At 35.1% G+C, this 14,979-nt stretch overlaps 1 protein-coding gene across 7 annotated transcripts in view; it reads left to right on the top strand.

Annotated features, from left to right (window-relative positions):
* The window catches only part of unc13ba (unc-13 homolog Ba (C. elegans)), a 109,366-nt gene that overhangs the window by 20,637 nt on the left and 73,750 nt on the right, over positions 1-14,979 (top strand). For all 7 annotated transcript variants that reach the window (XR_014206154.1, XM_082170133.1, XM_082170132.1 and 4 more), the window contains exons 3-9: positions 3,199-3,298; positions 9,534-9,651; positions 10,474-10,597; positions 11,128-11,201; positions 12,448-12,505; positions 13,082-13,117; positions 14,229-14,448. Coding sequence is in view for 6 of the 7 variants with exons in the window: in XM_082170133.1 (XP_082026259.1) it covers positions 3,199-3,298; positions 9,534-9,651; positions 10,474-10,597; positions 11,128-11,201; positions 12,448-12,505; positions 13,082-13,117; positions 14,229-14,448 (730 nt within the window). In the remaining variant the exon portion in view is untranslated. The remainder of the gene's footprint in view (positions 1-3,198; positions 3,299-9,533; positions 9,652-10,473; positions 10,598-11,127; positions 11,202-12,447; positions 12,506-13,081; positions 13,118-14,228; positions 14,449-14,979) is intronic.

Raw genomic sequence — 14,979 nt, 5'->3', positions numbered from 1 at the left:
GTTTAGGGAAGGAGAATTGGAGAGTTAAGATCACGACTATACTATTTGTCAGCCGTGCCAGATAATCTTGGGTGGAAAGGTTGAGACACCTTCTTCAGTGAAGGACACATTTTCTCTGGGGCTTTCTGCAGGATTCATTAGCCACTGGACTGAGTTGGAAAAAATCAAGAGTGAAGGACAGAAAGCCTTTTTTTTAAAAGAAAAATCTACTTGTAAGACTGTACAAATGCAGGCTCCGTTTCTGTGAGGGCTTCTCAGGCCAAAGTTCTTGTTTGGATGAATAATGTCACTGTAAATAGAAATGTCATTGAGCTATATCTACTACTGATTAATATCCGCGGAAGAGAAGTTCAACCCATGCTGATATTTATGAGCTCAATTTAGAGTAATCGCAGGGTCACATTGTTTTATGGATATAACATTATCTGGAAACAGAATTTTCTGGAAATAATCATTTCTTTATTTGAAATGATTCAGTTTAGAATAATAATTTTTGTCCAATTTTGATAATGATGCCTTTCTCATTCAGATTTTTTTCCTCTTATTTTTGCCTTTTTCTTTTAGAAATCACCTGTTTGATATGAGTCTTGTTGTCTGTCAGTTTGGTGATCTGCTTTGAGGTCTTCATAAGAACATATAATTCAGTACACAGAGTCCTGGGTCAAGATGCAGATTGATCTACTTTTTTTCCTTTGCCCAGTCTTAAGTTCTAAGTGCTTATTGTAGACTGGCACGTATACTGTATGTATTTGTTCAAAAGATGTTTGCAGTATTTTTTTATGTAAATGACAATATCGCAATTAACCAATTGATAGTAGATTAGCTAATTTTTGTGGAGAAGCAAAAATAAGAAGTAAAAGTTAAGTTCCTCTCACAATAATATTAATGTACAAGTTTATAACCCTGTACATCCAATTATAACAAAATTCTACTAAATGCTGTTCTATTTATCAAAGAATCCTGAAAATATTTTTTCCACATAATAAATAGAAATGTTGCTTGGGCACCAAATCAGAACACTAGAATGATTTCTGAAGAATCATGTGACACTGAAGACTGGAGTAAAGATGCTGAAAATTCCGCTTTGCCATCACAGGAGTAAATGACTTTTTATTATTAAAGTAGAGAGCAGTTATTTTGAATTGTATTAATATTTTACAATATTACTGTGTTTCCTTTGTTTTTGATCAAATAAATAGATAAGATACTTATTTCAAAAACATTAAAACAATCTTACCAACTCCAAACTTTTGAATAGTAAAATGCAACAATCCAGTGTATGTCCTTTGCCTAAAAAATGTTGAAGACCTCTAACCTGTTAATATAGGCCTTGAAATAAATCTGCCCCACTTACATTGATTATGTGTGCAGAAGAAACGTGCCTTAAAGTGATGTTAGACATGTTGAACTTGTGAAAATATAAGAGAACTAAAAGGGAAGTAGGACAAAGTGTTTTTTTTTAAGTGTATCCATTTTTGTATGTGAGAAAGGATGATTGTGGGTTGGTTTCTTTTTTTCTTTGTGTAAAGTGTTTCCTAAAAAAATAAGGATTGATGGAGTCTGGTATTCCTCATAATGTAAACCGACAAGCACGGATGCAGTTAAGGACATTTGAGTGGACGTTTCATCAGGACTGAAATGACAAGAAGAGGAGAAGTGTTCTGTTCCCTAAGACCACCCTGACCACCTATATTGGTTATGCAGAGTTGCAGGTGCTACACCACTTCCTCGAGATGGAACCTGAACTGCAGGCGATGGGCCAAGATGCCAGGGTCCTTGGCCCTCACTCAGAGATCCCACCTCTGGGCCCTGCTTTTTTTACCCGGACCAGCCTGGGTGACCACTGCCTTTTTCTCTCTGAGCACAACAACCAGACACTCCATTTATTTATAGTCGTTATCCCCTCTGAACAAAGTCCTTTTTTGCTATCTTCAGTTAAAGGGATTTTTTACCGCTGGAAAGATGAATGTGTATTTATATTGGGTCATTTATGTTGTAGAAATGTGAAATTATTTTAGAAGTTGGGACCTTCTAGACTGAGAAAAGCTAGAAAATTTATTTTTGGCTCATGTGGATGAAAGACAACAACTCCCAGAATGCACTTGCTTCGCTGCCCTACGAGGCCACTCCCAAGCCACGCCTACCGGTTACAGAGGGCAGTGTCGGAAGAAATTATACAACTAGGCTACTAGTTGACTCGAAACTGAGAAGACGCCGTTTTATCGTGAGATCCCCCTATGGGCGGGTTGAAAACATGCAGAACTAGCTCCTACTACTGGCTGTAGTCTCTAGCTTCTGGCCAAAAAAGCCTCCGATGACGCAAAATTAAGATTTTTACGTCATCTGAGGTTTTTTTCCAGACACACAATACAGAAATCTCTTGTCTCGGGGACATGAGGGAGGGAAGCATGGTCATTCGAAAATACTACCGGGTTTCTACTGATACAAAGCTTAATGCTAATCGATGAAGTATCCCTTTAATTTTCCTCTAAAATCTTACATGCTTTGTAGTTTAGTAAATATGACTTTTTGGACTAGAAGTTTTTGAGTTCTGAAAGTTACTTTGTTAACATTTCACTCTTCAGAAGAATAGTGTCCATATTGTTCAAATCAGACTGCAGTTTCTCAAAATGTTTAGTAGTGAGATTTGTACAGGGAATTGCTTTACTAGAACCATCTATGGAGAGATGATAGATGCACTTGCATTTGTCTTCATATTCCTCTTGCAGCTCTCATTGCACTCTTGTGGCACTTTATATCTAGGTTTAATTATGCCTGCTTGTTTTGACCTCTGGCAGCCTATTTCAACCTGTCTGTGTTGCTGCACATAATAACTATTGCATTTACATAAAACCATGAATATTTAACACACGCGCACACACACTTAGAGGAATATGTCACATCTCAGTTTTCCATTACAATACTTGTCAGATTGCCATGATGTCGTCACATGAGTTGCTTTATTTGATGCATTCATTCCTGAACTAAGTAAAAAAAAAAAAAAAAAAAAAAAAAAGTGAACATTTAGTGGGTCAGTATAATTCTTGAAGAGTTCTCTTTTTTTTCTATGGCAGAAAGAAAGTCATAAAAGTTTGGAAAAACATGAAGAGGAGTAATGATGACAGGTTTTTCCTTTTTGGGTGAACCATTAATCTAATAGATATTAATGTTCTAACCTGGTTACTTGTTATTTTGCAGACAAGTTTAATGTGTACGTCACGCTGAAGGTCCAGAATGTTAAAAGCACAACAATCACGGTGCGAGGAGACCAGCCCTGCTGGGAACAGGACTTCATGTTGTGAGTATTGCTGTTTTTGACTTGTGTTTCCATGCTTTTGGACAAATTTGCACCTAATGCATGTCCTTTTGCTCAAGGACTTTAAAAACACTCAAAACTGATTTGCTGTGCAAAATGGAAGATTGTGTTTATGAGCACATCAAACTGGATGTGCAGACATGTTATATACAGTATGTACAAGAAAACATTATAGTTTATAAATAAACAACAATATTTATTTTAGGGTAAAGGGTAATTTTGTTTCTATATAAAAGTTAGTCCTGTTTATGGTATGTATTTCTTCATAGAGTAGGAAATTATGTTTGTTGATTGTTTATTTGTTCCTGCTTTAAATTACACACACACTTCAGTTTCTCTTACCGTTGACCCTCTTCTGTTGTAAAGACAAATGTTAAATAGCTTTTTGATGGCCTCTCATGAGGTTTTGTGCGTCCCAGAAATTGTCCCCGATTTTCCGATTGTTCCATAGAGAATTTTGGCAATTGCTCAGGAAGAGCTGTGAGAATCAGCTGCAGTTACAGTGATTACCAGAGATAGAGAGAGAATAGGACTGGGATTGACATTTAAAGCATTTTGTTCTTCTATTCAAAAAGCACAACTGTTTAGTTGTCCATTTTATTCCAATATTGTCATTACTTTCATATTGACATATTTAGATTAGGTTAATGTAATTTTTACACATTATTAGTAGCAAGTGGTTATATAGTGGCCATCATTGTGAAATGTTTTGGCAACCATAAAAGTGGTTTGATCATGTTTGACTTGAGATGTACATTTTTTTTTTTTTTTTTTTTGTTTGGTACAACTTGACTGTGCAAATTACTGACTTTCTATTTTTTTATTAAATTTTTTGAGTGAACTTCTGAGTAAATATTAGGTAAAATTGTAGGCAGTTTAATTATATAATGTTTACCATTGTTAAATAATGAGGTGTCATATGTGTGTACCATTAGGCCTACTTTTTTTTTTAAAAAACTTCTATTTAGCAAGGATGCATTAAGTTTAGCAAAAGTGACATTGACAACATTTATTAATATTACAAAATATCCCTATTTCAAATAAATGCTATTTTTTTAACTGTTTATTCATTCAAGAATCTTGAAAATAAGCAAAACTGTTTTCAACATTGATAATTGTAAGAAATATTTCTTGAGCCCCAATCATTATATAAGAAACATTTCTGAAGGCATGAAGACTGGAGAAATGGCTGCTGAAAATGAGGAATAAATTAGGCTAGTTATTTTAAATTGTAATAGTATTTTACATTATGAGTGTTTTGCTGTATTTTTGATCAAATAAATGCAGCCTTGATTAGGATAAGAGTCTTCTTTCAATAACATAAAAAAATCTTTTTTATCTTTAAACACAGTATTGTGTATACAGTATATGGACACAGGTGTCCTAGCAGAATAGGTGTAGTCCATCACATTAACTATATACATGTTCTAATAACCTTTGACTACCATGAAGTAATAAAACACTTGATATCGTGCACTCTGTCTGTCTTGATGTCGGTCGGAAAGCCTGAAATCAAAAGCAATGTTCTTTTTACCACTTTGAGAAAGTGTTGTATAATTATAGGGATAGTGTGTTTGGATTCTAGGCCAGTGGCTCAGCTTTGTGTGTGTGTTCTCTTCAGACGGAGGTCCCTCTGTGCCTGGATTATTGTCCTGCTGCTCAGTACTCGCAAATGATCGGCAGGTTAAAATCCACACACACATAACACTCTTTCTCTTAGGGATTGAAGCAGCATTGTGTGTAGAGAATAGAAGGGCAAAGTGAATGTATTAAAGAAAGAGAGAGGTATTAATAGCAAGAGGCTAGCAGGAGGTTTCAGATGAGTAAATTTGAAAGGCCTGTTAGTGTGACACATTATGCAGAAAACTGCCACACTATCATTTAGAGCGGACGCAATATTCCCAGCAGTCATTTCTGTTTTGTGCTAGACTGTGCTGTTCAGTCATGAGTAGATGGCCAGTTTGAATATGATTCCCAGAGATGACAGGCAAAATTAATGTATCATCATTCTGTCCAGGTCTTGGGACATCTTCAATAATAGATTAGGTTACAAGTGTTTTTCCAGATTGAACACTCACACAAATGCATAGTCACATAAGTTCGCCAATATAGTGTCTGTCATGAAATGCATGTTTTCCAATTCAACAAGATTTAATGCTTTCAAACTTTATTTAAATGTTATGTTTAAATTAAAAGAAATTACATTTATTGCACTGGTTCTGCAGTAGTTAATGTGTTTTGGACTAAAGTGGCATGTTTTTTTAGTAGTTAGTGGTATTCATATTTTTATATTTTATATTTAAATTAGAAAAAAATAATATTTTTTAGATTTTAATTAATTAAATTAATATTAATGTCTGCTATTTTAATGACTGAGGTGGTGAAGTTGATTTTATCTGACAAACCATTAAGTCTTCGTAACTGCACAAATTACTTTATTTATATATATATCACCTCAGTTTGGATGTGTAAGATAACTGGGAATATTTAGGTTTACTTTTGGAACATAGTTGAAAACTGTCCATGAGTCCATGTTAATAACATCATGTGCACATTTGGGTATTAAAATTTTGAATTGAACTCAAACGGTCATGTAAATGAGTCTCTCAGATTATATAAAATATATTTGTTTATCTAATATTTAATCAATGCTACAAAGTGTCACTTTTTTAAATTGAGTTGCTGTACAAACAAAAACAAATATGTTTTTCAGTTTGTTTTTATTGGAGTTTCTTGGTGTTGTTTTATTGAAGTGTCCTGAGGTCATAACAGAGTATGATAAATCAGTCGATATGAACTAAAATCTGCCCTCTCTTAAGAGGCTTACGTGCTCAAAATAGAGGCTTTGGTGTGACGGCTATTATCTAGAGATCACCGCTCAAATTTTTATTTTATTTTTTTTATGATTCCTGATTCACTGATATGGTTAGGAAATACTTATGTGACACATGAACAGAAAATATATATTTTTTAATTAAATGTTTTAAAATTTACTAGTGACACATTTTTGGGTCAAATGACAATTGAACAGCAGCAGAATGACACATTTTTGGTTTAAAATACAGTCGTCACACACAGAAACAAGCATGTCATGTAAAATTGCTTGCGTCACTGTAGGAGCAAATCCTGGTCTTGTGGAGTGGAACAAAGCCATCTGATTATGTAATGTCAAGATTAGGATTAGTAACAGCTGGATTGTAATGTAGATAATGATGGACTACACCTTAATGGATGCATTTTTCCTTACATCTTTTATTTACATTGTTGTAAAAAGACTATTATACTATATAAATATACTATATATACACTATATATACACTGAACAAAATTATAAACGCAGCACTTTTGTTTTTGCCCCCATTTTTCACGAGCTGAACTCAGAGATCTAAGACTTTTTCTATGTTCACAGAAGGCCTATTTCTCTCAAATATTGTTCATCCACGACCATAATCAGCATCTTGATATACTACACCTGTGAGGTGGATGGATTATCTCGGCAATGGAGAAGTGCTCACTAACACAGATTTAGACCGATTTGTGAACAATATTTGAGAGAAATAGGCCTTTTGTGTACATAGAAAAAGTCTTAGATCTTTGAGTTCAGCTCATGAAGAATGGGGGCAAAAACAAAAGTGTTGCGTTTATAATTTTGTTCAGTGTGTGTGTGTGTGTGTATATATATATATATATATATATATATATATATATATATATATATATATATATATATGAACAAATCAAACAAGAGTAAGTGAAATACCTCAACACAACAAATGTTTCAAGTGGTTTCCGCACATTCAACTGTAAATGCAACTTTTAATGACTTCTGCAGTCTCAAAATAATTCAATCCCTTGAAAAATCCACACAGGAGCCATTTCAATTAGCGACTTTTGTTTGATTTGTTCATTGCAAACAGCTGAAAGTCTGTGAATTTGGCCAATAAACCTTATTTGCTTATTTGTGGTTGAATAATTTCGACTTACAACTGTATATATATATATATATATATATATATATATATACAGTGAGACAAATATGCTTTCCCATGTTTGTGTGTTAGTAGAGTAACTAGAGTAAGTGATCAATGAACATTGTTGTGAGATGTGTGTGCGTGTGTGTGTGTGAGAGAGTGTGTTCTGGGGATAAAGAGGATGAGTGTTGAGCTTTTATCTGCTCTTTGAGGGGTTAAACTGTACTGCAAGGGATCAGACCACTAAAGGGTCGAGACAAATTGGAAGCGATAGACAGACACAAAGTGAGAGAGAGATGGACAGTGAAACCATTTGATGAACAAAATTGTGGAGACGCTACATCAAATTGCTAATATTTAATCGTGTACCAAGGAAGTTGGTTTGTGTTGTTGCATTGTTGCCCAGGTAGTTAATGTCTATCTAATGTCTAGTGATTTTGTATGAAGGTACACTGCCGTACAAAAGTTTAGGGTGGTAACATTTTTTTTTTTAACTTTTTTGAAAGAAGTCTCTTATGCTCACCAAGGCTGCATTTATGACATTACCTTGACATTTTTTAAAGTCTTTTATGAGAGTTTAGAGAGGCTTTTCAGGTAACCATAATGTCATGTTGTCTAATGATGTACAAGATTATTATTCATTATTTAATTATTCTAATCACTCAGTTGCCCTTTTGTTTGGGCATGTCCAATTTGGATTTGGACCTTAAAGGTTAGTTCACACAATAAATGAAAATTCTGTCATTTACTCACCCTCAGGTCGTTTCCAAACCCTTAAGACTTTCGACAATCTTCGGAACACAAATGAAGATATTTTTAATAAAATCTGAGCCAGTTCTGTACTCTTCACTGACAGCTTCGCAACTACCACTTTAATGCTTCAAAAAGTTCATAAAGAGATTGTAGAAGTAATACTATGAATCGAGCGGTTTAGTCCAAATTTTCTGAAGAGACACGATCACGTTATACGATAAACAGACTATATTTAGGCTTTTATTCACATTGATCAGCAAACATAAACAGAAGCTCAACTGAACCTGCTTGACGCGTGAGAACGAACCTCATTGGTTCTTGCAGAAGCTCAAATGTGCTGCGTAACACACGAGAACAAACCTCATTGGTTTTCATGTTTGTGTGGTGTGTATGGCAAAATGACTTGATATAATTTCTGTCCATTTTTGGCTATGATGTCTTTATTAGGGTTTGATAACTTCCTTTTTGAATTACCTTTTATTGTCATTCTTTTTTACAAAGTGACATCCATCCACAATAACTATCCAAACCCTGACCCCTTGGGTTCAAATCTCAAAGGGGAAGATTCACAACCACTATTCTGACCTACTTGCAAGATGCTTAACTGCTTTAGATTTTTTTGGATAAGAAATTGTTTGCTAAGTGAGAAATGTAGTGAAATGGCTGCATTAAAGGTTTGCTGCCAGCATCAAGCTTTTACAGACCACTGAGAATAACTAAAGAAGAGAGGGAGAGACAATTATGAGTTTTACAGAGAAATTAAAATATTTAGAGGTAGCAGGACTCCTAAAAGACTCACTGTTCTAATCGTAGTGTTCAGAGAGACCTATAATTAATCCCCCTTCCTCTTCTCCCACTTCCTAAGATAATGACCGTGTCTTTATATTAAATATGATTGTGAAGAATGGGTCTGGTTTCTTGGAATTCTGCAGAGAATATTTCTGTTCTTGTAGTTTAACTTCTCTATAAGAGCTTGACATTAATATTTTAGTGAATATTAGGAGCTGTTTAGACCAATATTGAAGTAAAGTGTTAACCCTAAAGCAGAGTCCACAGTGGAAACACAGCCAGTTTTTTTCAGGAACAATATATAGTTTAAATTCCAATGAACGATAGGCAGATCCTTGTTGTTGTTGAATAGATAGACCTCTGATAGACGGACAGACAGACAGACAGAGAGATAAACAGATGGACGGACATCCATTGCCAATATTGTTAGTTGCCAATAATCAAGAAAACTTAACTACATAATAATATTTCCATTGTAAAAAAGTATTATTAATTATTTGAAATGCAATTTTTATGGTCTGTGCAAAATATTTGCCTAGTACATTTTCTCAATTCACCTACCGTTGGCAAAGCTATTTTTAGACTCTCCCCTAATGGACACTGATGAAGTATCTTAAACTCAAAGAGAGGTGTGGGTGAAAAAATAATTTATGCATGTTTGTTGATGGTCTGATCTCTATTTCTGTCTCTATCTGTGGCCCAAGTGAGATAAATCGTCTGGACCTGGGTCTGGTTGTGGAGGTGTGGAGTAAAGGACTCATCTGGGACACCTTGATAGGAACAGCATGGATCCCACTTAACACTATCCGGCAATCAGATGAGGTAAGTGGGCACAACCAGCCAATCGGAATACAGAGAACATGCCCTCAAGAGTCACACATCTCGACTCAGCTGTCTATCTGGTGAGGCATGAAAGTGCCACTCCCACCCCTTTTCACACGATACATTAAGACCATCTGAGTCATGCCCGGAGCTGAGGTGGGTGGGGAAGGCATTGCAAATGATGTGAAACTTTGCTTGAACTGCTTCCAACTGGACAGTTATGAAATAACCCCAGGGTGCCAGTCAACAGCACAAATTATATTGTTAATGGTCTGATTAAATCAAGAGACAGTCAATTAAGGATTAAGGGTATATAAATATAACCAATGGTTAACCAAAATCTAAATCCCAAACCTTACTTAAGTAAAATAAACCCAGCGCTTGTGCAACTAATGTAAATTATACTTCAAGGCATGTGGCTTGATGTGGAAAGGAGTGCTTTTACTTTATTAAGCATTCAGGCTTACAATGTTTGACTGGTGGATGATAACGCATCACCTTGGAATAATTACATAGCAAGGCCCTGGCAGCTACTGTCAACAGGCGACCACTTACATTTTCTCCAAAAATGTAGCTAAATTAGTGTGGTTCTCATGAATTTTTTACATTGAAAATGCAAATACTCTGTAAAACAAATACAGTCAAAGTGCCACTGGTAAAAAGGGATGCTTTCTGACTTGAAAACTCCAAACGCTCCCTCTCCAAATGTGTTTTATCTGCTGCAATATCGTCATGCTGGTGTCTTTCTCTATTTCATGCACTGTATCTCAGAGTTAGAGTTGGCATGGCATCTTACATGTTTTTTTTTCTCTCTTGCTCTAGGAGGGGCCTGGAGAATGGACCTCACTGGATTCTGAGGTTCTGATGAAGGAAGATGAGATATATGGCACTAAAAACCCCACTCCTCACCAAGTGCTGCTGGACACACGCTTTGAGCTCCCTTTTGGTAGTCCTGTTCATTATTATAGTGTTTTTCAACTCCAGTCCTTGGGACCAAGAATGTTTTAGATGTCTCCCTATTCAACACACTAAAGAGTTGAGTCAGGTGTTTTAATAAGTGAGACATCCAAAACATTCTGATAGGTGGGTTCCCAGGACTAAAGTTGAGAAACTTGTGTTGTGTTGTGTTGTGTTGTGTTGTGTTGTGTTGTGTTGTGTTGTGTTGAGTTGAGTTGAGTTTTTAGAACCACTGTATGCCCTAAAAAGTTAAATGAAAGGAGAGAATTATGGAGACATAAACGGAGAACATCATAATAAAATATAGAGGAAGTGAAGGGTGCTGCTGATGTATTTGTGATGTTCCTGCAGTAACCTCTGTCTCTCATGTCATATTAAACACTGTGAATACAGAATTGAATGCTGTGTGTCCAGAGAAACTAGAAGGGAGGAGTGTGAGATAGTGGAAGCTGGAGTTTTATCAGATAATATCGGACTTTCTTTCCCCCTTATTTCTCCATTATTTGTTGGCTTGTGCAGATATACCCGACGACGAAGCCCAGTACTGGACTAAAAAGCTGGAGCGCATCAACTCTATGAGGATACATGATGAGGTACTGACTGTGTGTGTTTAGTTGGAGTAGAGATGTGTGAATATTTACAGTAGAAGAAGTAACATGTTTCTTTATGGGCCTATGCATTTAAAATCTTATTTATTTATTGCATTCTTGAACAATATTAATGCATTTTTCAAAAGGACTCTATTGAAGTTTGTTTGAGATTAATTTAGAACATCCTTTTCTTGAATTTGAATCATTTTCTTTTTAGATCCAGCAATATAATACATACCTTCTTAAACGGTTCTTGACTATGGGGTTGTAGTGCATCAACATACTCCTTCTTGCCTCTCTGGATGCTTTGTATCATAGTGTCTAAAGATTTATTACAGATTGTAAATTGTCAACATCACTGTGCATTGTATAAAAGAGTTGCTTGGTCTTGATTAACCATTCGAAGAACAATAAACTGGTATTTATTAATATATAAAGCCATACTGGGTCACTCGTATCTCAGGACCTCCCGTCAGAATTGATCTTGGTAATGCTGCCTTTAAATATGCCGCAACCTCGGACTGGGATTTTCTTGAATCGAAACTGAGGCTGCACAATTTGGTGTTTTTTAGTCATTTTAAAACTGTAATACGTAATTTAGAGAATTAATTCATGGCGTGCTTTTGATGGTTGTATGTTTTTTTTTATGTATATTTTGTTTATATGTTGCTACTTGTATATGTGTATATGCAAATCCGGACTGTTTATCTTGGCCAGGACACTCCTGTAAAAGAGATTTTAATCTCAGTGATCTTTTCCTGGTTAAATGAAGGTATTGATATATTTATAATCTGTAATGTTTTTGATTCATTTTCAGCCATAGCCTGAAAATAAATCTCAGCATTTTCTTATCAAAAAACAATAACTCAACTTTAGATTTGTATTTTCAAATGTGTATTGATTTGGCTTATGCTGGTTTGGAGCAGGTATTTTGTTTTCATCAATATTGTATTGGTACAACAACGAAAAAAAAAGGAATTCTTTATGGAAAGAATTATCATCGTCTGCCACCTGCTGTGAGCACTGAGTTACTGCACATTTATCCTGCCAAAAGACCAATGAGCTGGACAGTATAATGAATGGAGGGAAGACTAGAGCACAAGAACGTCACATCTGATTAGTTACAAATTACTTCTAGCTGATATGGTTTATTGTAATTTTAGCCAGTGTAAAAATAAGTTTAAGCAGTCCAATATCTTACAAAATTTGATTCACCTCATTTATGTAGCTGATGTCATCTATTTTTTAGTATTCACTGCAAGATGAAGCACAGAGAAGACAGCTGCCCCCAGTACCCTCCCAGTGCTGTAAGTATTCTCTTTTCAGCTTTTACTGTGCAGGAAAACTACATGACATTTCCTCTTTAAGCCAATAGATGGCAGTAAATAATAGCTGTTGTAATGCATTTAGTCATGATGATTGTAGTTCATACTTTTATGTTCTGTTTGTTGTAATATTGTCAATATTCTCTTTTAATTAAAAAATAAAAATGGTCATCATTTACCCTCATTTTGCCCCAGACCTGTATGACTTTCTTTTTTACTTGAAACATCAAAGATGATAGTAGGCAGAATGATGATATGATAGTCACTATTTACTTTCATGGTATGAAAAAACGATGCAGTGGAAGTGAATACTGAGACTGTCAGTCTCTCTAACAACGTGATTGTGAGTAAATAATTCCAGAAAATTCATTTCTGGGTGACTATCCCTTTAAGCAACCATGAAGCCCTCGAGTAATTCACAGAAATAGTTGATGGTGTTTTGTAACAGAACAGGAGTAGATTTATGATATTGAATGAATAAGAAAGTAGATTTTTCTGCATGTTTTAAACTATAAATTACAACTGTTTTCTGCTATTTAACTTTCTCCACACCATTAGGCAATTGGACATACTTTGGGTGGAATGATCAGCAGAGTACGTATTTTGTGTGTTGGAACTCATCATCATTTCACTTCTTTACTTCTTTCTTTCTTTTACAATGTATTAATTCACAGAGAGAGAAAGAGTGATTCAGATGCAGTTGGCTGCACTTGTAATGGAGAATTTGATTTAAACAACACAAATACACATACAGATTCTGAGGGTGATTTGAGTAAAAAATGTAATATTTATTAGCAGTAGACCAGAATCAGACATCGAAGGTGTCTAATATACACTACCAGTCAAAGGTTTTGCCACACTACTAAGTTTGTTTGACATCTCAAACCTTTTGATTAAAGCCTTATATTCTTAAAATTAGTTCTTAGGACAAATCTAAATTGTGCCTGTGTGTGGTTTTCTTTGCAAAGCCTAGCATTGAATTAAAACTTATTTGACAATCCATTTTGTTTTTATATGTTAACTTTACTATATTATTAAAAAATTTGGAAAATAGTCATAATAAATAATGTGTTGGTGTGCCCAAGCCATTAACTAGTAGCGTACATACAACAAGATTCAATTTAGTGCATACAGTATGCAAACTGAGGTTTTGCACTATTCTCTTTCCTTTCCCACTTTGGCTTTCCATCATTCCTTCATTTACCATTTATTTGTGCTTCATGCATTTATTTGTTATGTGTATTATTTGTATTTAGAAATGTGTAATTGAAAAACAACTTCTCCATGAACTTTTTTCAACATTAAGATTTTATATGTACTGTATATAAGGTAAGGCGAAGATGATGCGACTGGGCACCATTTCTTTATAATTTTCACAATTTTTTATTGCCTTTTAGCTTTTATGCAGTGATCTGACAAATAAACTTTTAAAAGTAAAATATTTTTTAATTTAATATGAAGTCATAACATAACTGCTTGTATAATATTTTTTAATTTGTTCAAAAAATAGTTTATTATGGAGTGTAGCATATCACACTGTTGTCACTGCTTTGTTAATGTTCACTATCCTTTTGAATTTGTACATTGGAGTCTCTGCCCTGAACACTCAAATACAGATGCTATATGATATGAAGTGAATGCAAAGTTTTAGGTGCAGTCCTCCCTGACAAGACTTTACTTACTTCTGGATTTCATTGTGCTTTAGCTTTCGATGACCACGACAGTGCTGTGGATGACAGGGACAGTGATTATCGCAGTGAGACAAACAGTAGGCCTCCACGATACCACACCACAGCTCAACCTAATTCCTCTGTACATCAGTACCCCATTGGTCGAAGATTACAGCATGAGGCATTGTCAAAAGAGTCTAGGACAGACTCTATACAGAGCTATGACTTGGATTATAGAGAAGGAAGGGAACAGAGGTATGTTGAAACAATTGATTACACAAACACATTTTAAAATATTGCATTACCCACACGTTATCTAAAAATCCTTAAAACAAGATACATTTATTTGATGCAACCCTGAATAAGATACTATGAGTTGTTTTTGGATAATGTGTTTTGAATATAAGTGTATTTACTGCACTGGCAAAATTGTTTACTTGTTATACGTTTAAACAAGTTAAACACAAGTGCAGTGTTCAAAAGTCGGTCATGCAGATAAAATGCACTTATGTTCAAGATGTAATCTATGAAACCAAGTCATACTATCTAAGAGTCGCTTCTAAAGTTAAGTTATAAATAGGGCTGAACGATTAATCGCAATAAAACCGCACGCGATTTGGAAAAGGCTGCGATTATTTTATGCGCAGCTTGTCAGTGGAGTGCGGCTGATTGGTAGTAAATACTGCCCCATTTGAACACCAGAGGGCGCTCTCATGCAAACATGATAAATATGCCCATCCGCAGAAGTACAATAATGCACATCATTCCAGGAAATCCCTATCGCTG

Source organism: Leuciscus leuciscus, assembly GCF_965113295.1.
Source record: "Leuciscus leuciscus genome assembly, chromosome: 5".
In the NCBI taxonomy this organism is placed as follows: domain Eukaryota; kingdom Metazoa; phylum Chordata; class Actinopteri; order Cypriniformes; family Leuciscidae; genus Leuciscus; species Leuciscus leuciscus.
The sequence above is the reverse complement of the archived record's forward strand: the minus strand, read 5'-3'. Positions and strand labels throughout refer to the sequence as shown.